This window comes from Phacochoerus africanus, chromosome 3 (assembly GCF_016906955.1).
Source record: "Phacochoerus africanus isolate WHEZ1 chromosome 3, ROS_Pafr_v1, whole genome shotgun sequence".
Lineage (NCBI taxonomy): Eukaryota > Metazoa > Chordata > Mammalia > Artiodactyla > Suidae > Phacochoerus > Phacochoerus africanus.
In genome coordinates this window covers 14783897-14809198 of record NC_062546.1, presented here as the reverse complement: position 1 = coordinate 14809198, position 25302 = coordinate 14783897, and the positions used below count along the sequence as shown (strand labels likewise).

The 25302-nt window shown below is 54.2% G+C and overlaps 1 protein-coding gene across 1 annotated transcript in view; it reads right to left on the bottom strand.

The window, feature by feature from the left end:
• CDH22 (cadherin 22) overlaps positions 1 to 25302 on the bottom strand; it is a 75611-nt gene that overhangs the window by 6422 nt on the left and 43887 nt on the right. Inside the window, exons 7-9 of the mRNA XM_047770294.1 lie at positions 18101 to 18237; positions 5366 to 5487; positions 5140 to 5257 (exon numbers count right to left, since the gene is read on the bottom strand). Coding sequence (XP_047626250.1) covers positions 5140 to 5257; positions 5366 to 5487; positions 18101 to 18237 — 377 coding nt within the window. The remainder of the gene's footprint in view (positions 1 to 5139; positions 5258 to 5365; positions 5488 to 18100; positions 18238 to 25302) is intronic.

Below are 25302 nucleotides of genomic sequence, written 5' to 3'. Positions count from 1 at the left end.
ACCGCCCCTCGCAGCCAGCTTCACAGCAGGGGCCCTATTTCCTGCTGGGGGCCCAAGCCTCCCTCCTGAGTCCTTCTCTCTGCCCCCCGCAGTCTTAAGGCTGGTCTCTCTGGCCTCCGACTTTGGCAGCCTGGACCCCTTCCCCAGCTCCGTGGCCCCAAGTGAATGCAGCCTCTTCCCCGCAGTCCCCAGTTCAGTGCGCCTGGCCTGGCCTTCCCCATCACGGACATAATACAAGAGAAAGAACCCTTGGATGGGCCGACTTGTGACCTTGGGTACATCTGTGAAGGCACCAGCGGTCCAGCTAAGACAAGATCAGTCATGGGTTAAAGCTCACGTGATGGACATGGGATGTATAACTGTGTTATTCCTTCTCCTTTTACACATACTTGAAATTTTCCACTAAATGTGACGAACTCACGCAGAGTCCATCATTTACTAGCTCGGGAAACTCGCTCAGCTTCTCTGGACCTCGGTCTCCTCGTCTGTCACTGAGGAAAAGAGCATCACGTGACGTGAGGATTAAATCATGTAATTCGCACATAACTCTTAGGAGAGTTCCCGACATGCAGAAATCCTACCTGAACGTCGGGGTGCTCCTTTTTTCCTGCCCCACCCCCCACGCGCTCACCCTGCGCCCGTGCTCTGTCTGGGCTGCCCTGCCTTTCTTTATTCGCCGAGTTCCCGCTGGCTGGAACACCCTCTCCACCTGGCCTGGGCAAATTCCTCATCTGTCATGCTCTGGCTAAATGTCACCTCCTTTCTGTGGCCTCCTTTCTCTGCTTCCCTGGGAAGGAAGGATTTATGGCTCCCTCCTGCCTGCTCTGACGATGCAGGTGCCATGCACACTTCTGTCACAGCCCTTGTCACACTGTGTTAAGGCAGCAAGCGTCTGTCTCCTCCCTGGCACGGAGCCCGCCTTGAAGAAGGGTGCGTGAATGAACCATATCTTTTAGGGTAACTGGTGGTCCTGGTGGCCCCTGGAGCTCTTTTGACCTCTAGCCCACCTGTCAAAGGGTGAGTCGACTCCAGCTGTGACAACATCTGCCCTCCCCTGGGAAAGAAAGGCTCGAGAGCACGATGAGGAAAAGGAGGAATGGTGGGGGCTCCTCATGCCCGCATACTTTTTATGCTTCAAGGACCGGGTGGATGCTTTAAATACGCAGTAACTGTTTCATCCTCACCACCATCAAGAATTGTCTCATGTTGCAACAGAAGAAAGGCTGGGGGAAAAATGTAATTGTAATGTATACATGTAAGGATAACCTGACCCCCTTGCTGTACAGTGGGAAAATTAAAAAAAGAATTGTGACGTCATTTCCATTTTATATACGTGGAAGTTGAGGCTCAGAGAGAAGGGATTTGTCTGGATTTCATCCTGTGAATTGGTGGCATAGTTACTTTTTCCATCCATCCATCAAGTCATCCATCCGTCCATCCCCATCAAATCTTTGTTGAGTCACCCCTATGTGCTCGGCACCCGCCATAGCATCAGGGGGAAAATAATGAAGAGCTAAATCAACCATAGTCCTGGATCTGGCCTTTTATTCTAATGTGAGAGACAAATGTTAATCAAATGAACCCACAATCTAGTCTACGATGACAGACTCTGGTGAGTTCTAAGAAGAAAAGTAGAGGAGTTCCTGTCGTAGCTCAGTGGTTAATGAATCCAACTAGGAACCATGAGGTTGCGGGTTCGATTCCTGGCCTCGCTCAGTGGGTTAAGGATCTGGCGTTGCCATGAGATATGGTGTACGTCGCAGATGTGGCTCGGATCCACGTTGCTGTGGCTCTGGCCCAGGCCGGCAGCTACAGCTCTTATTAGACCCCTAGCCTGGGAACCTCCCTATGCCTAGGATGTGGCCCTAGAAAATGCAAAAAGACAAAAAAAAAAAAAAGAGTATGGGAGTTCCCACTGTGGCTCAGTGGAAATGAATCCCGCTAGTATCCATGAGGATGCAGGTTTGATCCCTGGCTTCGCTCAGTGGGTTAAGGATCTGGTGACGCCATGAGCTGTGGTGTGCAGGTCACAGATGTGGCTTGGATCCTGGGTTGCTGTGGCTGTGGTGTAGGCTGGCAGCTATAGCTCTGATTCAACCCCTAGCTTGGGAACTTCCATATGCTGCGGGCACGGTCCTAAAAAGCAAAAATACATAAATAAACAAATAAATAAAAATACAAGAGTGGATGTGGAAGGCCAGTTTGGAAGCTCTTGTGTGTTTTAGATGTGAATTAATAGTGGTAGTGGAGGCACAGAGAAACAGACAGATTTGAAAAATGAGTAGCTGGCTCTGGCTCAGCCTCAAATTCCCAAGCAAGAATAGAGGAGAGGAGAGGAGATGTTTGTTTCTCAGGGTTGCTGTCTTTGGCCGTGGAGCCATATGTTTCGAGAGCTCTGGTCCCTGCCGCTCTTTCGCCTCCCCCAGGAGGAAATCCCTGAGCACCAGCCCTCTACCCCTTCACTGCCCTCCTGGGCAGCAGCTGGCTTCATGTGGGGAAGCCACTGGTCACCCCAGACCCCCATCCCACCCTTCTAGGCAGGATCTGCGCCCAGCACTGCATCCATCCATCTGGCCTGACATCTATCAGTGTCAATCCCTGGCTGCAAAAGCAATATTTATAAATCACGTTTCCAAACTGGCTACAAATTTGTACAAAGAAACAGATGGGTTGGGGTAGCCGTTTGTCAACCGGGATATTTATGTGGCAAGGAGGAGGGGGCTTGGCACACTGTGGGGAGGGGCTGGGGGACTGGAGAAGCCCCTCCCTGGCTGTGCTGACATCAGCATGCTGCTGCCACCCTCACTCCCAGGGCTAGTATCAGGTGGTCACACTGGATGGGAGCCCTGGTGGCCAAGCCAGCCCCACCCCCACACTGGGCAGACTCTCAGGCCCCTTGGGTTGGAAAGATCTGTGAACTTGGCGAGGTCAAGTCCGGGCTACTTGTGTCTGCTGGCCCAGTTCAGGATAGCAATGCAATAACGCACAGGCAGGGCAATACCAGCAGTTGTTAAAGTTGTTAAAATATTGAATGACTTCTGAAAAGCTTTAAACAGCTTGGACTCTGAGTCCCCTGAGTCCTTCCCTGCTGCCTCAGCTGCTCCCCCAAGTACAGCCCCAACTTTAACACAATGAAGTCACTCAGGGGTTACAGACAGCCTGGCATGGCAAAGCCTCTAGCATCTTAATCCAGATTATGTACGATCAGTATCCTTTCTCATTAGTTATCTGAACTACAATGGTTGTTTAAAATTTTTCTTTTTGTGGCTGCACCCATGGCATGCAGAAGTTCCCCGAGCCAGGGGTTGAACCGAAGCCACAGAAGTGACAATGAGCCATGGCAGTAACAATGCCGAATCCTTAACCGTTAGGCCACCAGGGAACTCCAAATATTTTTAATGTGACTCCTGGAAATACAGATGGGTCTGGCTTCAGAGGCCACTGAGGGAAGGGGTGTCAAGGTCTTGGGGGGGGGGATCCCAGACCTGTCCCAGGATCAGAAGGAACCCACATGACCTGGCTCCTGGTAACCACTGATTACCTCTCCTCTGGTCCTGTGCTCACTCACCCCAACCATGCAGCTCTCAGACACCCAGGACTGCTCCCACCTCAGGGCCTTTGCACATGCTGTTTCTTGCACTTGGGTCATTCTTTGTCCAATTACCTACATGGCTCACTCTCTCTCTTCCTTTAGATCCCTGTCACTACTGATTCCTTCCAAGAGAACTTCCTAAACCACCTTATTTCAAATAGCTTCTCCTCTTACCTTGCTTTATTCCTTCCTATTTTGTCTCTCTCTCTCTCTCTTTTTTTTTTTTGGAATAACTAGAATGTGCCAGGTATCCAGGGTCCAGCACCGTGAAGTTTGCATTACTCCTCCCCAACCCCAGCCACTTATCATCCTCATCCTATTATTTGTTTAGTTTCCCTTCCCTAGAATGTCAGCTCCATGGGGGCAGGGATTTTTTCTTAGGCGAAGCTGCATTTTCAGGACCGGGCATAGTGCCTGACATATAGACTGTATTTCAATACATGCTGAATAAAGATTGCTGAATGGGAGTTCCTGCTGTGGTGCAGATGGATCGGCAGCATCTCTGCAGTGCTAGGACGCGGGTTCGATGCTTGGCTTGGCACAGTGGGTTAAAGGAGCTGGTGTTGCCGCAGCTGTGGCATAGGTTGCAACTGCGGCTTGGATCTGATCTCTGGCCCAGGAACTCCATATGCCGTGGGGTGGCCAAAAAAGAAAAAGACACCCTGCCCCCCCCCCCCCCGCCCCGTCCCCCACTCTACTCCTTGAAGGTTCAGACTGCACCTTCTTGCTGGGTTGGGGGTGGGGGGACTTGAGGGGAGGATCTCACAATGGGATCAGCTCAGGCTGGGCAGGGCAGTTTGCTTTCCAGGGAGCAAGTTAAGACAGCAAGCACACTGGATCTGAGACAGGGGTGGGTTTGAATTCCAGCCTCATCACTGACTCCCTATGACACTGGGAGGGTCCCTTATCCTCTTAGAGTCTCTTCACCTGGAAAATGGGCCAAGGGGCAAGAAAACCACCTCCCAGGGTGACCATGAGGATGCAGAGAAACTTTTCCTTTTTACAGCTGAACCTGAGGCATATGGAATTTCCTGGGCTAGGGGTCAACCCTGAGATGCAGCTGCTGGCCTACACCACAGCCACAGCCACATCAGATCCGAGCCGCATTTGCGACCTACACAGCAGCTTGCGGCAACGCAGGATCCTTAACCCACTGAACAAGGCCAGGGACTGAACCCATATCCTCACAGAGACTATGCTTAGTTCTTAACCTACTGAGTCATAATGGGAACTCCAGATAAAGCACTTTATAAACGGAAGGGTGTGTGCACGTGGCTTATTCCAATGTCCACTTAAATCAGCGGCTCTTTCCACACTGGATGCTGGGCCCCTTAGGCCCCGCGTGGACCCTCTCTGGGTCTCTCCATCTACCATCCTCTACCCCCTCCACTCCGCCAACCCACCTCTGGGTCTGGCCCGGACTTTCTGTGTGATTTTGGACCCACCACTGGCCCTCTGGGTGCCTCTATGAGAAGGGGGCGGGGAAGCTAGGCCCCTGGCCCCTCTTTCCATGGACCCTAGGATTTGGTGGTTCACGGGTAACTCACCTTGGATGTCGAGCAGAGAGAAATGAGGGTTGCTGGGAGCTTCAGGCACCAGGCGGAAATAGAAGCGGTGCCCACCCTGGGGCTCATCTCTGTCCACCACACTGATGGTCTGGATGAGCTGAAGGGTGAAGAGGGGGTAGGGAGCTGATGCGAGGCTGAGCCCACTCTGGGCTGGAGTAGAGGGTACCCTGGCAGCAACCCCCAGCCCCCAGCCCCTCAGTGGTACCTGGCCTGGCTTGGCATCCTCACACACGGCTGCTTCGTAGGGTGTGGCCAGCTCAGGGGGATTGTCGTTCACATCCAGGATTCGGATCCTTAGGGATGCCCGGGAGAGCTGGGCATGATTGTCTGAAAAGAGACCACAGGAGTAGGGTGGGTGGGTGAGACCCAGACAAGCCCCTCATCTACCGCTAGGACAAGATTAGGCAGTGGGGTCACACTGAGAGAGCTGTGCATGGACCAAGCTCATACTAGGACCAGGACTGAGGACAACTGGCTAAGTGGGTCATCATCACCATAACTGTCACCACCACCACTGTCATCACCATAACTGTCACCACCACCACTGTCGTCATCATCACCATAACTGTCACCACCACTGTCATCATCACCATAACTGTCACCACCACTGTCATCATCACCATAACTGTCACCACCACTGTCATCATCACCATAACTGTCACCACCACCGTCATCATCACCATAACTGTCACCACCACTGTCATCATCACCATAACTGTCACCACCACTGTCATCATCACCATAACTGTCACCACTACTGTCGTCATCATCACCATAACTGTCACCACCACCACTGTCGTCATCATCACCATAACTGTCACCACCACCACTGTCATCATCATCACCATAACTGTCACCACCACTGTCGTCATCATCACCATAACTGTCACCACCACCACTGTCATCATCATCACCAAAACTGTCACCACCACCGTCATCATCACCATAACTGTCACCACCACTGTCATCATCATCACCATAACTGTCACCACCACCACTGTCATCACTACTGTCATCATCACCATAACTGTCACCACTACTGTCGTCATCATCACCATAACTGTCACCACCACCGTCGTCATCATCACCATAACTGTCACCACCACCACTGTCATCACTACTGTCATCATCACCATAACTGTCACCACTACTGTCGTCATCATCACCATAACTGTCACCACCACTGTCATCATCACCATAACTGTCACCACCACCACTGTCGTCATCATCACCATAACTGTCACCACCACCGTCGTCATCATCACCATAACTGTCACCACCACCGTCATCATCACCATAACTGTCACCACCACTGTCGTCATCATCACCATAACTGTCACCACCACCGTCATCATCACCATAACTGTCACCACCACTGTCGTCATCATCACCATAACTGTCACCACCACCGTCATCATCACCATAACTGTCACCACTACTGTCGTCATCATCACCATAACTGTCACCACCACTGTCGTCATCATCACCATAACTGTCACCACCACCACTGTCATCACCATAACTGTCACCACCACCGTCGTCATCATCACCATAACTGTCACCACCACTGTCATCATCACCATAACTGTCACCACCACCGTCATCATCACCATAACTGTCACCACCACTGTCATCATCATAACTGTCACCACCACTGTCGTCATCATCACCATAACTGTCACCACCACCACTGTCGTCATCATCACCATAACTGGCACCGCCACTGTCATCATCATCACCATAACTGGCACTGCCACCACTGTTGTCGTCATCATCACCATAACTGTCACCACCACTGTCGTCATCATCACCATAACTGTCACCACCACTGTCGTCATCATCACCATTAGATCATCACTCTAACCATCACCATTACTGTTACCACTGGCACCGTCACAACCTCCACCACCAAAATCACCAGTGCCCCCCATCACCACCTCCACCACGACTACCTTCACTGTCACCTTTGACCACTCCCACCACTAAACCATTACCACTACCACCATTAGCACAGTCACCAACCTAACTGTTATGAGTGCCACCATCACCATCCTCATGACTCTCACCGTCACTGCCATCGCCACTCCTCTGTCACCATCACCCTTAGGTCCTCACTTCCATCGCCGTTAGAATCACAGCCGCCGCCACCACCCTGTTCATTAGCGCGAGCTTCCTCATGCCCGCCATCATCACACCCTCCCCACCCTTACTACCATCACCCCACCCTCACCACCAATAATTCACAATCTCCACCACCTCTGCCACAAGTGCCAGGACCAGCCCCACCGGCACTAGCGTGACCCCTGCCATCATCAGCCATGTCACTAGCACATCAGCCTCACTCCCACCCCCAACAACGCTACACTCAACATTGCCACTTTTCTCCCATCCGCATGGAGAGCAGAGAATTCTCCTGGGGGTCCCTACGCATTATTTCAGGGAGCCTTGCAGAGAGCTTGTGGTTTGGTACAATTTCTATCCCCAAATTACATAAACTAAAACATGGCAAAGGTTAAGGAACTGGTGAGCTGGCAACGGACATCTCAAAGGTCTGCTCTTTTAAGATGCAGCCCCAAGAGGGCAAGACGAGTCCCACTGGAGCTGGGTCTTGACCAGGATCCTCAGCAAGACCACCAAGTCTCCACCCCTCCAACTACGATGTCTCTGAGGTCACTCACTGCCTCTGTCGTATTAGTTCCTGGGTCCCCGGCACCGTGGAAGGTGGCACAGAATAGGGTCTAACAGACCTACTGAAGGAGTGTAATGAAGCCTGGAAACATTTGGAAGAGGCTTGAATTTGGGGCATGGCTCTGTCCCTGACAGAGTGTTTGACCTTGGATAAGACTTTTCCCTCCCTGAGATCAGTTTCCACACCTGGAAAATGAACAGAGCATACAGAGCATACAGAGTAAGGGCTCGGGAGCCAAGTGGTTCCAATCTCAACTCTGTACTCTCAGTAGCTGTGTGGTCCACGCCAGGTCACTGGACCTCTCTGTGCCTTGGTTTTCTTGCCCGCAAAACGAGGCTAGCAGTAATGGGTTGGTTAAGAGAACAGATTGAGTTGATATCTGCAAAGCACTTAAAACTGCCTATGCAACACACAGCAAGTGCTAGATAAGGATTTCTTTGAGGCTCCTTTCAGCAATGACATTAAGTGATGCTGGGCTTGTTGGGTCTAGGCTGCAGTGACCCAGCCTGGCCTCTCTGAGAAGCACCCTGACTGCTGGCCCTTTATAGCAGCCCCCCTGCCCCCCCCTGCCCAAGACCTCAGTGCTCACTGGTGCCCCATCCTTGGCTATCTTAGCCATGAGTTCATTACCAACTCGTTCTACCCACCAGTAAAATCAAGGACATCCCCCGGGGGAGGGGAAACAACTCCCTTCCAAGCAGACTTGATGGCAGGGTCTCTGGCCCAGCTGGCAAGGAGCTATTTGGGGGGCAGCCTGAAAGCTTCCAGGCAGCCACGAACCCCTTGCATTTGGGGAGGAAGTGGGGGCTGGTTGGCTGCCTCTTCCTCTGAACTTGGGGGGCCCCCTGGACACCCACGGCAGCTGCTCCTGTGTTGATAAAGAGGGACGTGGAGATGGGGAGGCAGGTGAGGCCACCTCCTGGGGGGATCAGGGAAAGGAAGGGGGAGCCCTTAATTAACTCAGACCCCAACTCCTCTGTGGAGCTCCCCTTAGGCTGGGGGCACCTTATCTTCTCGGCTCACCCAGATCTGCTGCTTCAGTGATTAGAGGGGGGCTTTTCTGGGGGCAGGAGACAGGAGTCGTGACTGGGAATGCTGGGTGAGCTGTTATTTTTAAGAGCAGGTTTTTTAGCTGGGGAACTTAAACAGCCAGCCAGTGGGTGCTTTCGGAGGAGGGGGTGGGGGAGGGCTGCTGCCAGGGAAAGGCACCTCTCTCTCTGCATTGAGGGACAGGGAGGGTAGAGGGTCAGCCAGGGCCCCGTCCCCTGCGGTGGGGGTGGGGGGGCACAGGGGCCGGAGGGAGTGACAGGATCCTTCGGGGGCAAAGGGAGGTCTCAGAGTGGAGCAAAGTCCTCAGTGGGCAGACACCTTGCTGGAGGGCTAGGGCCACCGCTGGTGAGACCCCCACGATTGTAACTTTCCCTGGGTTCTGCTGGGCCTCTCCTACCACTCCCCCCTCCATATAATCCACATATGACATGGAGTAAGTTTAAGGTGTAAAATGCAACGTTTCGATACACATAGATATTTCTGAACGTTTATCACAATACAATTAGTTAGTGCATCCTTACCTTACCTAGCTCTCGTCTTGTCCTAACACCTCCTTTCAAATGTCACTTCTTGGGAAAGCCCTGAGTCCTTCGGCACGAGTGAGGGTCTCAGATCTAAGATGTGGGGCAGCCGAGAGATGAGCCTTGACGTTGCCAAAGTTGCCACCTACAGAGCTTATCCCAGAGACCCCTGAACCGGGGGCTGGCCTGGAGCCCCCGAGCTCGTGGGCCAGCCCTGAGTCAGCATCCAGGGCTCCTGACATCCTGGTGGTCTCCGGCGTGGTGTGGCGCATTAAAATCACCTGCAAAGCCTTTAAAACGTACTGGTGCCAAAGGCTTGGTCATGGATAGGTTTTTAACAGCCCCAGGTGAATCTGATATGTGGTAAGTGTTGCCAACTGCTGCCCTGGGGTGACTGGCAGGTGCTGCGGGGGGTCCAACCTGACATCTCGCCTCTGATTGGCTTCCTCCAAAACTCCTCTTGAGCACAGTTAGCATCATTTGTAATACTTGCTAATAAGGCATAATTTAGCACCACAAATGTTTCTGGTATAAAACAAGAAATCCACCAATTAATTAAGCTTCATCTCTGTGCAGGACTTTCCAATTTATAACAAACTTTCTTATCTACGACCTCATTTGAGCCTCAAAACAACCTGTAAAGGATGTCTTCTTAAACCCATTTTGTAGATGGAGAAATGGAGGCACCCCCAAACCGGCAAGGCTTTGTACAAAGTCACAGGCGGGTTGGTGGTGGAGCTGGGGTTGGGTCCTAGGTCTTCCGACACTAAGGCCCATGCTTGGCTAGATGCAACGCCAGTGCCCCCCACCCCCAACCACCTGAATATCTGTCCATCCAGATGCAGCTATTGCTCGGACCCAGGCCCAGGCTGACCTCACCCAATGCTCAGCAGCAGGTGCCCTCTCCAGGGGCTGGATCCCCCAAGGGTCCCACTCCCCTCCCTTGGCATCTCAGTTCAGCTGACTGACATGCAAATTAGTTTAATTATTTCTTCTTCTAAAATAAATTATATTTTGCAGTAGCTGCAATATGTTGTGTCAGGCAAAATTACATTCAATATTTTTAAACTAATTGATGCAGCCTTGAGGAAGGCTGATTGACAGTCCAGAGCTGAGCAGGGCTGCAGCCTTAACCGATTCCTAAATTAAAATTAAACGTGCTTCGACCGGGTGCTTCCTCTCTGAGCTGGCTTACCATTAATCCGGGGAGGTGGCAGGTGAAGCCCTGGGGGGCCGAGGGGGTGAAGAAGGTGGGCAGTTAGTTCTGTGGGTGCCTCGAGAAGAGGGCAGACTGGGGTGGGAGAGCTGCTGTGCAGTGTGGGCAGGCTTCTTAGCTACTTTGGGTTTCAGAGTCCCTATGGGTAACAGACGAGGGATCGGACAGGGCGATTTGAAACTGAGACTCCTGGGGTTTGCTGACTATTACAGTTTGAGCGCCTCCTTTGTACCAAGGACATAACATGGAACAAGACCAACACGGTCTCTTGGTTTGGTGTCAGGGACCAGTATCTATCATTCTAGACTGTGAGAAGAGTCAGGGTTAGAGAAAAAGATCCAGGACTGTGAACCTATGTGGCAGGGGCCCCTATCCTGATGGGGTGTAGGGACAGTTGCCCTGGAGTAGGTGACATTTAGGCAGAGATCCCACTAGGACGTAATCAGGTGAAGGGGATGGACAGGAACGAGTGTTCCAGGTAGAAGAGCACGTGCAAAGGTCCTGGGGTGAGAAGGAAGGCTGTAGCTAGTGAGACTCTGGATCTCTTCCAAGGAAGACCCCAACCCCCTGGCAGTTTCTAACCCATTCTCTGGGCTTTGAGGACTGGAGCCCAATAGGAAGGGTAGAGGGAGTGGGGCCCGGCCTGGCGACTCCGTTAGGGAACTCTTAGGAATACGGTCCTCTTAAAGGACACGAGCAAACACATATCAAACACTCCCCACGGGCCAGGGTCTGTTCTGCCTCATTTTATCCTGTCAACCACTGACAGAGGTAGGGCCTTGAATCAGTGCCATTTTGCTGATGAGAAAACGGGCTCAGAACTTGCCAGAGGCTCATAAGGATCAACAAAGCCAGGACTTGAACCCCGGTCTGGTTCCAAAGTGGGAGTTTCTAATCATCACACAGTACTGCTTTCTGACCATTTTCAGCTGCCAGAGTCCTACTTGCTCAAGGCCCCAAACAAATGTCTCTGCTTCCTCCAGGAAGCTTTCCTTGACTGCCCTCAGTCCTGGGCAGCCAGAGTATAAGCCCCAAACCTCCAAGGGCTCCCACGCGCTCTTCCTCCCCGGCCTCGTCCCTCACCCCGCGCTCCCCCTTCCTCTGTTCGGTCTCCTGCTTCCCCTCCTGCAGATCTTTGCCCAGGTGTCTTCTCGCAGAGACCTCCCCTGATGCCTTTATTTTACTTTGCTTCTTGCAATCCCACCAGACACCCTCTCCCTGCTTTATTTCTCTCCCTGGCACCTACCCAGCATCCCCTATATTTTCACTTATTTAGTTTGCCTACCATCTTTCGCCCCCACTAGAAAGTCAGCAAAATTTTGGTCTCTTGTTCTTTACTTTTGTATATCCTCAGCCCGTTTGTGCACAGCACACAGTAGGTGCTTAATAAAGATTCACTGAGAGAATAGATGTCATTGTCAGTGGCATCCCTGACTGTGGTGAGATGCTGGGGAGGGGACAGGAAGAGATGAGATCCCCGAAGGGACGATTTCTGTGGGGGTGGCACCCCATCTAGGGTCCCTCCATCTAGGGAACTGTCTGGCTGTGTGACCCTGTTCCTGTCTCTCTCTCTGGACCAAGGTTTTCTCATCAGTAAAACAAATGGAGTTGGACCCTCGAGTTCTTGGCTGTCGCAGAGAACGAGGGAAGTGAGGTGGCAAGAGTGGGAGTGGGACGTGGGGAGAGCGGGGAGGGAGGGGGGAGAGGGGTGGGGGCAGCGGGAAGGTCCCTTCTCCCTCATGGTGGTTCAAGGGTGGGGGGAGCAGAACCCAGACCCTCTCCTCCACCATCCCCCCAGCGCCTCCCTCCTCCCGAGAGAATTAAATTGCATCCAAACACCAGGCTCTGATTAGCGCTGGCCAGCTGGGCAGAAAGATTTATCATCCCAATTACGAGCTGGACGAGACAAGTGGGGGGAAGGGGGGAGAGGATGGGGAGGAGGCTGAGTGAGCAGGAGGGGGTGCGCCGGGGGAGGGGCGTCAGGGCTCTCAGGAGCGGACGCTTCACACTCCCTGCCTTGTCCCCACTCCTCCGGAGGGAGCATAGGTTAGGGCGCCTCTCTCTATTTCTCTGATTATCTGGCTTCCACGTTGAGATGGGAGGTTTGACCTTGTCTGGGTGGGCATGTTTGGACCTCTGAAGGGTAAGGGAGGACTTCTGGGAGAAGTAGGGCCCCTGCAATCCTGGGGAGAGTGTGGGGGAGGAAGTTTTCTTCCCTAGGGCCAAGCTGGCCTTGATATTCTGGGCTGTCCTATGAGACGCCATGGACATGACAAAATCTTTGTTCCTGTCAGCATCCGTTAAGTACCTAGGTGGCACAGGATCCCAGGAGTGACCTGGTCTAAGAGAAACCCAGGCCTGATTTACACACCTCTGGTGACAGGGAGCTCACTACCTTACAGAGCAGCCCCTTCCACACAGGGCTGCACCAAGCCTCTTCCCAGAAGGCACCACAGTCAGTCTCCTGACCATCCTCCTGCCTGTCCCAGCCCTGCCCTGCACCCTCTGCACGTGACTAAGCCTGAGTCTTTATGATGAGGGCCTCCCAGCTGATCTCCGGCTCCAGGCTGGCCCCCTCCTGTCCCTCCTCCCGCACGAACCCGAGTGAACACTGAGGACTGACATCTGACCAGCTCGCTCTTCTGCTTAAAGACCTGCACTGGCTGCCTGTCATCCCCAGAGCTGTCCGGCTCCTCACAGGGCATCTGAGGCCCTTCCTTCTCTCCTCGCCGGCTCCAGCCCCAGCCTCCAGCCACACTCCGTCTCTCCAGTCTCAGAGCGGACAGTGGTCTTTCTCCAGGCCCCTGGCATACAGGGGCCTTTCAGCCGGGAGCACCCAAACCCCCTTTCCTCAGCCTTCGAGACCCAACTCAGATGTTCCCTCCCCTGGGAAAGATGCTGTCCCTTCCTCTGCCCTTCTTGGGCGGGACCAAGTCTCTCCCTGTGCCTCCCGAGTGCCCACTGTCCTTTTTCTTCCACTCCGTGTTGTCACCGAGTGAACAAGTCTCTCCTGCCCCTCTGTGAGCTCCTGAGGTCAGTGGCCGAGAGTTTTTGCCACCAGATCCCAGTGCCCAGCCCAGCACATGTGGGTGACAAAAAGCCCTCAGCAGACACTTTATATAAAACATTCAGCACAATATCTGGCATAGTGTGAGCTTCAAATACGCAGAAGCTGCTATTACTAATAGTTCACAAGAACAGTTATTATCCTCATAGCAATCCAGGAGGTACCATTTTTTGTTTGCTTGTTTTTTGACAGTGCAGCGGCATATGGAGTTCCCAGGCAGGGATCAGATCTGAGCTGCAGCTGCATCAACACTGGATCCTTAACCTACTGTGCTGGGACAAGGACTGAACCTGCATCTCAGTACTCCCAAGATGCCACCGCCAATCCCGCTGCGCCACAGCAGGAACTCCAGTAAGTACCATTTAATGGATGAGAAAACTAAGGCAAGCAGAGGAGGGGTGACTGTCCAGACTCATACAGCTGGGAGTTGTGCCACTAGAACCAGTTCTTCTCCATCACGTCGCCCTGCCTTCCTAACTGGGCGGGCCATTTATCCACCCATTCAGGAAATATTTATACACACTGACTACATACCAGGCCTGGAGTGAATGCTACAGATATAGGCGAGACCTTGTCTTCATGGGAGGTACTGTTTCCTGGGGAAGAGCGGTTCACTAAGTCCAAACGCAAATGCATATATAAATCATAAAGCAAGCTCTGTGGCGGGAAGGAAAAATCAGGGTGCTGTAAAACCGTGACTTGACCTGGGGTGACCCAGGTGGGGAAGCTTCAAGCCAATCCGATTAACTCTTTGCTCTCCTGGGCAGCTAGAGACCACCCCTCTACAGCAGCTTAGGGCCCTGGGGGAGGGGGCTGGGTGCAGCCCCCTGGGACCCCATCCCTGACCCCAGTGCTGGCTTTCCAAGCCCCCAGCCCCCCACCCTGCCTCGTCTCTTTGAAGACTGTCCCTTACATCTGCCCTTTCCACCGACGGATTCAGACACAAATTGTACTTTAAATTCAATATCGGTCATTAATATTTCATGATTACAAAACGTTAAAGATAATGTCAGTGGAAGGAGCGTCTGCATGGGCAGAATGGATGACTCAGAAGTTCGGGGAGAGGGAGCCGGCATACTAAGTGGTTCGGGAGTCTTTGAGGTAACCCTCTATGACGGGCGGCGGCTCCCGCCTGAGTGCTGCCTTCTCTGAGGTGCTTGCAGAGCCTGGCTGCTGTGTATAAATATTTCCCCTCTGATTCTCGTCACCTCGTGTTTGGTACACCCGGAGCAGGCGGGGCGCCGTGACCCCGCCACTGTCCCCTGTTTCCGAGGCAGCCAAATGGATGCTTCAGCAGGAGGGCTCCGGCGGGCAGACCCATGCGCACTGAACTTGGGCCCCCAGCTGGCTGCTGGAACCCTGGTCCTGCATGGACTTGCTCTGTGACTTCAGGGCCATTGCTGTTCCTTCCTGAGCCTCTATTTCCTTGTCTGTAAAGTGGGGCTAATGATTTGTTCTTGTCTCCCGGAGATGGCAAGAAGCTGGAGTGGGCGGATTATCTGTGGCATTCCTGGCTTCGCGCCTGGCACCAAAGCCATATAACTTGAGGAGCATCAGACAGGCTGGGGCTGGGAATTTGGACAAATGACTTCACCTCTCTGAGTCTTGGTTTCCTCATCCACCCCTCAAGGATAATAGCCGAATCGACACCTGATTAGTGGGACGATTTACGAAGCACAGCACTGCCAAGGGCCTGGCATAGGGTCGGTGCTTAAGTTGAGTGCACAGAGTCAAGATCGACAGATATCATTAACTGTGCACTTACTAAGTACTAGACTAAGTTCTTTCCACATATCATCCTCCTTAATCCTCCTACTAGTACTGTGAAGTGGGAACCATTCATTTTCACATTGATTAATATCCCTGGTAAGGGTTGGGCAGGGGTTGTGAATTACAGCTCGGAGGGGAGTTGTCTCCAGCCCAGTCCAGCCACCACTCTTTTCCTTTCAGAGACTCCTCTCCTCCCCCATGCTCAGTTGCTGGGGATGGTGCGTGGATGGGGGTGGGGTGAGGGGACAGTGGTGGAGCCCAGAGAGTAGAAAACCAGGAAAAGGGAGGCCCTGTAGCAAAGCTGTGGTGGAAACCAGACAGACTTGGTCCAAATCCCAGCTCTGCCACTGCACATCCTTGGGCAAATCTCCGAATGCTCCGAGCGTCTATTTTCCCATCAGTAAACTGGGTGCGGATCTTAACCGATGGCGATTCAAAAAAAAAAAAAAAAAAGTCTGTGCCAGAAAGCATCGAGCTCAGTATCTACTGGGTAAACAGGGTAGGATGTCTGTGAGGGAGGATCCCCCTACGCCGTCTCCTGTGAAACGGCAGCATTACAGACTGCACGCTGCCCCAGCTGCTCTCACTGCGTGGAAGCACAACCCTTAACCCAAGAAGGGATATGCTAGTGGTCAGGCGACCGGGCGGTGGGGGAGACGCATCTGCGGGCAGGGAGAGGAGGCAGCCCTGCCCAGCAGCCCAGCCCGGCCCCCTGGCCGCCCGGGGAGCAGGTTCGGGGAGGTAAGGGGCGGGGGGCTGTCTTCCCTTCAGTCCAGCCGCCACTTCCTCTCCAGCCACCTTTGTTATCTCCCTTTCATGCGGTGGAGAAGTGGATTCAAAGGCTCGGGAGCAGCAGGCACTGAGGTTTGAGCCAGCTTTGTATTTTCTTTTAAACCAAAGTTGAAAGAGACGAAGGGAACTTCAGCCTAGGGACTTCCTCGGCCCCCGGAATGGGCTGGTGGGGCCTGGGAAGTGGGAGGCACTGGCAGGGGTGGGGAGGAGGAAGGCCGCCAGGAGGGCTTGCAGGGGCAGGAGGGGCTTGGGGCTGAGGAACTGCAGAGGGGAGCTGGCATGCTGCCCGCCCCGGGCTCAGAGACTCTGAGTATTCCTGTTGTCACCATTGCTTACTGGCAGCTATGCTGGCTCCTGAGACCTTAAGAGCTGACAGGGCGGGGGAGCTTACAGAGCAGGTCCAGGCAGTGGCAGCCACAGAGGCGATGCTGCTCTGGCTATGGAGGAGGCCTGGAACTGCCCTCTCCCTGCCCCTGGTGTACCACGAACCCCCACACTCTCAGCTCCTCACCTCCATGGCCTGACCTGTTTGGACCCCATGTCCCAGGACCCCCTCTTTCTCCTCTCAGCTCACACTCCTCCCCAGCTGCACCAAACTGCCTGTGACCAAGGCCCCCCCTGCACCCACCACACACACACTCTTCTAGAAACTGAGGTCAAGCACTTTGGAGTCATCCTGGACCCCCCTCCATCTCTCCTCCAAAGCATCCCAAAAGCAGGTCCTTTGGGCTCTATCTTTAGCCCTGTCTCCCAAAGGTGACCACTTTTCACCATTTCCCTGGCTGTCATCTTGGGCCAGGCCACTCTCTTATCTTCGAAGCACTGTCGCATGTAACTGCTAGCTGAGAGCCCTTCCTTACCCACCCCCTCGCCCTGCAGCCCCCAAACACCAAACAGTCTGTTCCCAATGCAGCAGCCAGAGGTATTATGTCTCACGACCTCCCTCTCTGTTCAAACCCCTCCCTGCCCCGTGAATCCCACCTCATCAAGTCCAGACGCTGCAATGACTGACCGCTCTCCTCCAATATGCCACGCAAACTACCACCACCGGGCTTTGCCCTGGCTGTTCCCTCTCCTTGGAACAATCTCCCCCCCACCCCACCCCCGCCCCCGGCGGTGGCAATGGCATGACTCCCTCACTTTATTGAGCTCTCTGTTGAAATGTCTCCTCTCAGAGAGGTCCTCCCCTAAAAGAAACAACACCCTCTTCCAACCCTTTTCCTCTGCTTTCTTCCTGGTTTCTTGTCAGCACAGCATCTGCTGACATGTGTACATCTTTTCTCTTAGTTCATTGATGGTCCAGCTCTTCCCTGCAAAGACAGGAGTTTTTCTACCTCATTCAGTGCTGTATCCCCAGCCTCCAAAAAACGGACTGGTGGGAGTTCCCGCTTTGGCACAGTGGGTTAAGAATCTAACTGCAGCAGCTTGGGTCCCCGCCGAGGGGCAGGTTGGATCCCTGGCCTAGCACAGTGGGTTAAAGGATCAGGCATTGCCACAGCTGAGGCTCGAATTCAATCGCTGGCCTCAAAACTTCCCTATGCCAGGAGTGTAGCCATTAAAAAAAGGGAGGAGGCTGGTATGTAGTAGGTGCTCAATAAATGCTGAGGGAAGAAAGCCGGAACCAAGACTGGCCCTGTCCCTCTGGCTTGGGATCCTTCCCAGATCTCGGTTCAGGCTCCTGTGCATCCGCTTTTGCTGACCACTCCCCCCCACCAGCTTTGGCCAGTTTCTTACTCTTTGCCGGGACCCCAACACTTGGCCCCTCCTCTCTGGGCTTTGCCGGACCACGCAGTCTTTGCCCCTCCCACCCATGTTCGCCCCGCCCCCTGGCTCACCCGCCTCCATGGCCAGCACCGTGATGTTGTGCCAGCCAGCTGTCTCTCGATCCAGCCCCTTGCCGGTCACGATGGCGCCCGTGTCGGCATCGATATCAAAGATCTGGTCCAAATCTGAGTCTCGGTCAATGGCGTACCTGAAGGAAGAAGGGCGGGGTGATTGAAGGTGCCCTGGCGCCCATGGACCCTGTGCCCATGTCCCTCCACCCTGCCCCAAAAAAGGGACCACCTGCCTGGGAAACACGAGAAGCAGAGGGACGCTTTCCGCCAGAGGAGGAGTGGAAAGGGATCGGGGTTTGCCTCTCAGCCGCGCTGGGCCCCTGCTGTGCAACCGTGGGCCACCCTCAACCTTTACTGCGCGCCTCAGTTTCCAAAGCTGGGTAATGGGGCTACCAATTTGCATGCCGCAGTGAGGGCTGGGAAAAGGCAAAGGGCCCAGCACACGGGATGTTTGATTCTTATTTTTCCGTAAGAGGCGACCTGGAACTGGGCTTGAGAAAGGGACGGGGTAGCACGCCGGGCAAGGGGAACAGAGGTGCGAACGGCGGTGAGACCAGTGCGAATGGCAATTATTCAGGGGCCGGCAAAGAGGGCAAACGCGGCCAGAGCTGGGAAGGGGGAGGGGGAGGCCCCGAACCCGCAGAGTGCAGAATGCAGGCGGTTGACGTGCCCTGGGGAACCAGGGGGCATTCTGAGCAGGAGAGAGGCGTCGGCTTGGCCGCTCTGAGGCTCTCTGGAGGCCCCAGACCAGGGAGGGCCACGGGCCACGGGCCGCGGGAGGGGGTCCGGGGGGATGGCCGCCCGCCCCTCCCGCCCGTGCAGCACGCCCCGTGCTAATCTGCGGCTTTTCAGTTGCCGCGTGAAAAAGCCCTTTGTTCCGCCTTCTTCCCGGGCCTTTGTGCGGCGGCTCTAGGCCTGAAAGGCCCGTGTCCAACACAAGTCTCGGGCGGCGGCGGCCCAGAGAGGCCCCGCCAGCTCTGTCGGCCGCTTCCCCGCTCTGATAACGCGGGCGGGGGCACAGCCAGGCTGCGCGGCGGCCGACAAAGGCCCCGAATGCCAAGCAAGGGCTCTTTGTGCGTCGCAGACAAAGGAGCGCGGTGGGCAGGGCTCAGCGCCCGCTCGCGCCCCCCCCCCTCCCCCGACCCGCAGGAGGAAAGGAGCCTCAACCCCCTCTTCCAGAGCAAGGAACTGAGGCCCAGGGAGGTGAGGACACCAGAAACATCCTCTGCTGGGGACCCGGAGCCCTGAGATGACCCTTCAGTGGGGACTTGGCTGCATGACCGAGCCTCTCTGAGTCTCAGTTGCCTCAGCTGTGGAATGGGCCAATGATCCCCAGTGGGACCGCATGGATCTGAGAGCAGCTGGAGCTGGCTTGGAATCTTCTGCTGCTTCTACCTGACTTTGGACAAGTCACTCGACCTCTTTGGCCTCTGTGTGCTGGTCTGGAAAATGGGGTGATTCATAACCTCACACCGGTGTGGGTTAGAGGAGGTAATTCTTGGAACCAGGCACAGGTGACACGCCTTATTCTTTTCACATTCACTGTTATAGTGGGGCGAACTTCGAAAGCCCAGGCACACGCGTGCAGTGGGTGTTACAGCCAGTCTCCCGAGTCCCCAGTTTAATGCTCTCTCCCGTCCCTAAGCACCTAAGCCCACATCCTCTTTGGTCCTGATCAGCCTAGGTCCTCCTGACCCGGGTGAACCTGTGCGGGGAGGTTGAGACCCAAGATGGTCATTCCTCCCATGAGCACAGCACTTAGCAGTTTGTAGCTTACTCTTCCTCCAGCCATCCCTCCCTCTGTTCCTTTATGCTAAGTGCCGCTCTGTGCTAAGCCCTGGGGATGAAATGGCAAACAAGGCAGACAAGGTCCCGCCCTGCCTGGCATCTTGTAAGGCTGATGTGATCTCCCCCGCTTTGCAGATGAAGACACTGAAACTCAGAGAGGAAATCTGCCAAGCTCAGGGCTGCCAAGCCTGGTTGTGCAGGTGGCATCCTGCACAAAGTTCGTCGGCGGAAAGGGGGAAGTAGGGGTGAAGTCCAGCCAGTGTTCTGCCTGCACAGTCCTGTCCGAGCCCAGGAAGCATCTTGTCAAAGGCAGGAGGGCTTTTTCTAATTTACTTCAAGATGCCATATGGACCACTGATAAACCCCGCCCAAGGGTGCACAGGGACTGTCACAAAATTAAAATCTGTACCCCAATTTGGGACTGTACACCCAAAGTTCTTTCTAACACCATGAACCATCCAACGTGGCAACACGTGGAGCTTCGGGCTACCTTTGCCCCAAGCCTGGCCTGTCAGATGTTTGAGTCCAAAAGGAGGTAGAACCAGACTCCAAGCATCAGCTCAGCTGGAAGGAAGCGTGGAGACCGCCTCCTGGTTTTACAGGTGGGAGATCCGAGTCCAGGAGAGGGCCAGGGGCAGGACATGGCTGGAGCCTCCTGATTGCCCATTAGGGCTGGGCTTGAGCTGGGCTCGTGGGGGGATGCCCACCGCCTTCTCATTTCTCCTCCCCTCCACTCTTCTCCTTCCTCCTCCCAGTTATTCTCTTTTGTTCCCTCCTGGAGGGGAAGCAGGGTCGGGGGTGGGGGGGCTGGAATCTAAGTGGAGACAGCTGTATCCAAGGCCATGGGACGGGGGCTGTGGGGAGCTGCCATTAACCAGTTAAAGACTTGGGGCTGAAGGTCAGTGAGGCTGGCTGAGCCCAGGTAGCTTTTTTTCCAGTTCAGGGAGCCAGCCAGTAATGGGAGGGAGGGGTGGAGGGCATGGCATGTGGCCTGGCAGATGTGGGGGGGGGGGGCGAGAGGGCAGCAGGGGAGGCTTGTACCCCTCACGTGTAGGTGCATGAGTTGTGTCTGGTTGGTGTCATGGGCAGAAAGTGTGTGTGCATGATTGTAAGATGCTACGTCACCGACAGAAGGTACAAGAGGCGGCCACTCAGCCCTGGAACTGGATGCAGGTCCAAGATGACCCAAGAGAAGTCACTTCATCTTTGAGCCTTAATTTTCATCAGAGTGGAAATGATTTTTCCTCCCACCTTGCAAGTGGCTGGAGGATTAAATGCCTAGCTGGGGGGTAGGTGCCTAGCTGAGTTCCGGGAAAATGACTCCATGAGTGAAAACTATTGTTTTTCTAATGAGTGCTCAGAAATGCCTGGTAAGGGGGAGTTCCCGTCGTGGCGCAGTGGTTAACGAATCCGACTAGGAACCATGAGGTTGCGGGTTCGGTCCCTGCACTTGCTCAGTGGGTTAACGATCCGGCGTTGCCGTGAGCTGTGGTGTAGGTCGCAGATGCGGCTCGGATCCCGCGTTGCTGTGGCTCTGGCGTAGGCCGGTGGCTACAGCTCCGATTCGACCCCTAGCCTGGGAACCTCTATATGCCGCGGGAGTGGCCCAAGAAATAGCAAAAAGACAAAAAAAAAAAAAAAGAAATGTCTGGTAAGGTGGGTACAGGAGACCCTCCACAGATCAGTGTGTGATCTGTGTGCCTGGGGGTGGAAGGCACCCTTGTTTGGGCCTGGGAGCATTGCCAGTGGTCTGAGAAGGACAGGAGTCATCTGTGGTCCAGAAGGTTCTGCTCAAATCTCACTGTCCTACTTCTCATTTGGTCAGCCAGGACCTGGAGGGCAGGAAGGGGAAAAGGAGCAGGTGTGTTTGTGTCAGCCAGTGTGTGTGTGTGTGTGTGTGTGTGTGTGTGTGTGTGTGTGTGTGTGTGTGTGTCTGCACGCATGCAAAGAACGCCTGGGAATGGTGGTCAGGAGTGCGGATCCGGTGCCCATCTGCCTAGGTTTGCCACCTAGCAGTGTGACCTTGAGCAAGTCACTTGGTCTCTGTTCTTCAGTTCCTTCCTTTTAAAAATGGAGCAAATAAAATACCTACCTCCTAGGGTGGTTGTGAGGATTAGACAAGCACTGCCAATAACACATTTTTACCTGCGCTGGGCACCTGCCACATGACCTATGGATTAGCTCTTCTTTTGATTTGCTCAGCAAGACTTCGTGCCAGGCCCATGTAAGGGCTTCACGTGCACGAGCCCCTCTAATCCTGGCCAATGCTGTCATCACTGCCGCTGCCACTTTCCCCAAGAGGAAACGGAGGCTCCCAGAAGCCAGGTGCCTTGCCCTGGGTCAAATAGGGCTGGTTGGTGGCAAAGCCAAGTTCTCAAGGCACATCCGTCTGTCCAGAGGCCCAGGTCGAACCAAGAGCATCCTCCTCGGGGCCAGCCAGGTACACCTGTGGGTGCTCCCACATGCTACAAACAGCTAGGAGCAGCTGCTGTTGTCAAGTCAGGGTGAGAGAAGTGGAGGGGGGTACTTCCTGGCTTGAGGGCGCATGTGGGTTTTCTCCACATAAATGCGTGCATGGATAGCTCACACAGGCATGGCAAACAGGAAAGTCTGCAGATTCATGCATGTCCAGGCTGCCTGGTGCTCCTGTGTCTGGGGTCGTGTACACACAACAGGCTGAAAGATGCAGCCTCCGCCTCAGCTGCAAAAGGGGCTGCTCCCCTGACCAAGCCATTCCTTTCAGCTCACTCCATCCTGTCTGTGATGCTGTCCCCTCCCCACCCTTTTAAAGCCCACACTCAAAACCCACCACACGACACCTAGAAATCTGCAGAAGGAAGGGGAGAAACAGGTGTCGAGAAAAATGGTAACGTCCATTTCCTGAGGACCCACTATGTGCTGGACACTTAATCCTCCCTCCAACCCGGGGACCACCGAGCAGAGTCTAGTCCATAGTAGACGAGAATAAATGAATGAGGCAGGTACTACCATGCCACCCATTTTAAAGATAGGAAGACTGAGGCTTGGCCTGGGTATAGTGATTTTCCCACAATTCTACAACCAAGCTGGTGTTCGAATCCCAGGTCTTCTCTGACTCTATAGCCCATGTGTTTCTACAGCACCCCACTGTGGCGTTCTGGGAGGAAAGGAAGTGTTCGCTCCCTCTCTGGTCCTGGTTTTGCTGCGCAAGTGAAACTCACAAGGGGGCTGGGACTGGGCTGAGAAACAGCCAGTGTATTTGCAAGGCTGCCTAATGCAGAGATGGGCCTTCGGCTTCTCCTTTTCTGGAAAGAAAAAAGGTGTCCTACTGCCTAAGGTTAAAGTCCACGCCTTCATCTAACACTCAAGGTTCTGTACAGCTTGTGCCCAAGTGCCCCCCTGACCTCATTCTCCTGCCCCAACCCCCTCATGTTGAGTTCATCCAGCCTGGCTCCCTGCTCCTGAACTTAACCTTGTGGCCCCTTGAGTCTGTACCTGGCACCAGGCCCTCACCACCACTGCACCCTGGAGTGTCCCCTTCCTATGCCAACCTATTCCTTGCCATCCTTGCTCGGGGGCCACCTTCCTTGGTGCCCAGAATACTCACCCCTCCGTGGAGCTTTCTACTCCTTAACCCCCCACCTCAGCCCACACAGACTTAGATTTGTCATTGGATTCACTCACATGGGCCCCAGCTTTCCTACTGGCCCACAGACGACTCATCTCTGTGCCTCAGGCATAAGGGTGGAAATTGCTTCTAACTACAAAGAGAGTCAAAAGTCGGGGTGAGGTGGCAGGAGGCTGGACTCAAGAAGCAGACAATCGTGGGTTAAAGCCCATTCCTTCCCCGCTCAGGCCGAGTGACATTGAGAGAGTCACTGCCCTTCTCTGATCCTCAGTTTTTGCATCGAGTCATCTATTTCCTGAGGGCCAAATGCAACAGCATGAGGCAGCTTCCACCTGCTCCAGGGCAGGGGTTCAGAAAAATCACTCGGGACATCTGTGCACGCATTTCTGTATTTCCCAGGTGCCTACCATGCTAGGCAAAACCTCCCAGGATCCCACTTCATGTCTTCATTTCCGGGAACACACTAAGCTCGTTCCTGCCTCAGGACCTTTGCACTTGCTGTTCCTTCTACCTGGAATGCGCTTCCCCACATCTTTGCATGGTTGGCTCTATCATTCTGATGTCAGCTCTTGCGTCAACTCCTTGAGTACTTAATCCAAAGTACCCCTTGTGGCTCCAATCCTTATCCTATTACCTGGTTAATCTTCCTCATCTCGTTCTTATCAGCAATGATCCCTTTTAACCATTCAACGAACGCAACTACTTATTGGCCGTTTCCCCCTCAGGAGAGGAGAGGGATTAGGTCTTATCACCACTGTTTTCCCATTGCCTGGATCAGTGCTGGACAGGGCATGACTCAATGCATGGGTGTTGACTAAGTCCATGACCCTTGGAACCCAGGAGCTGGAACAGAGGCCAAGCTCTGGGCCACACACGTGGCCTGTGAGGACCCCTTCTCTGGCCTCCCATTTCCGTGTCTGTCCCCGCCAGACTGGGCACTCCTCCCCAGCTCTGCCCTTGGCTGAGTCATCTCAGGCCTGGCGCAGGGCCGGGCACGGAGGAGGAGTTGGGTAAATGTTTGTGGTGTGAAATTGGACCTGTCTCAAGCTCCTCACCGCCTCCACATCTGAGGAGCCCCAGGGAAGGGGCGGCAAAGAGAGATGAAAGGAGGTGGGAAGCAGGTTTCAAAGTTGGCCCTTTTAGTGCAGATAAAAGGGGGGGGGGAGGGAAGGCGATGGAGGGGGGAGGGACAGGCTTGAGAGGGGGTGAGGAGAGCTTTATCAGAGAGGAGGGGAGCAGCCAGGCTGGAGCAGGGCCTGGGAGGCCAGGAGGCCCCTCCTCCTGTTTTTTAACTCCCTGGGCTTCACTTTCCTGCCAAACACAGGTGATAATGGTCCCCTAGGTGAGGTTTGGGCTGAGCCAGAGGCTGACAGGATGTTTCAAGACTATACCTACCAACAGCGGGCATGGAAGGGCAGTAGCGGGCATGGAAGGGCAGTGGTGGTGTTCAGAGGCAGTGGAGGGCAGTTTTGGCCGTGAGAAGGGTGGAGGCAGCCGGGAAGCATTGGGGAACCTCTGCACAGAGTCTGAGCTCCTTGGCCTTCCTCTGAGGCCTATCAGACTAGTCTCGCCGGCTCGTCTCCCTGTCTCCTGTAGCTATCACAGTCTGCCTTTCTCCAGCATACCTAGCATTCCTTTGCCTCCACATACCTGTGCCTGGAATGCCCTCCTGCTCTTATTTACACCTGACCAGACTCGGGTACCCAGCTCAGTTCCATTCCTCTCTCCTCCAGGAGTCTTTCTAGACCCCTGAGGGTAGTTCCCAGTCTGGGAGTCCATTGTTGGTTAAGCAGGATGGCATCTTTGT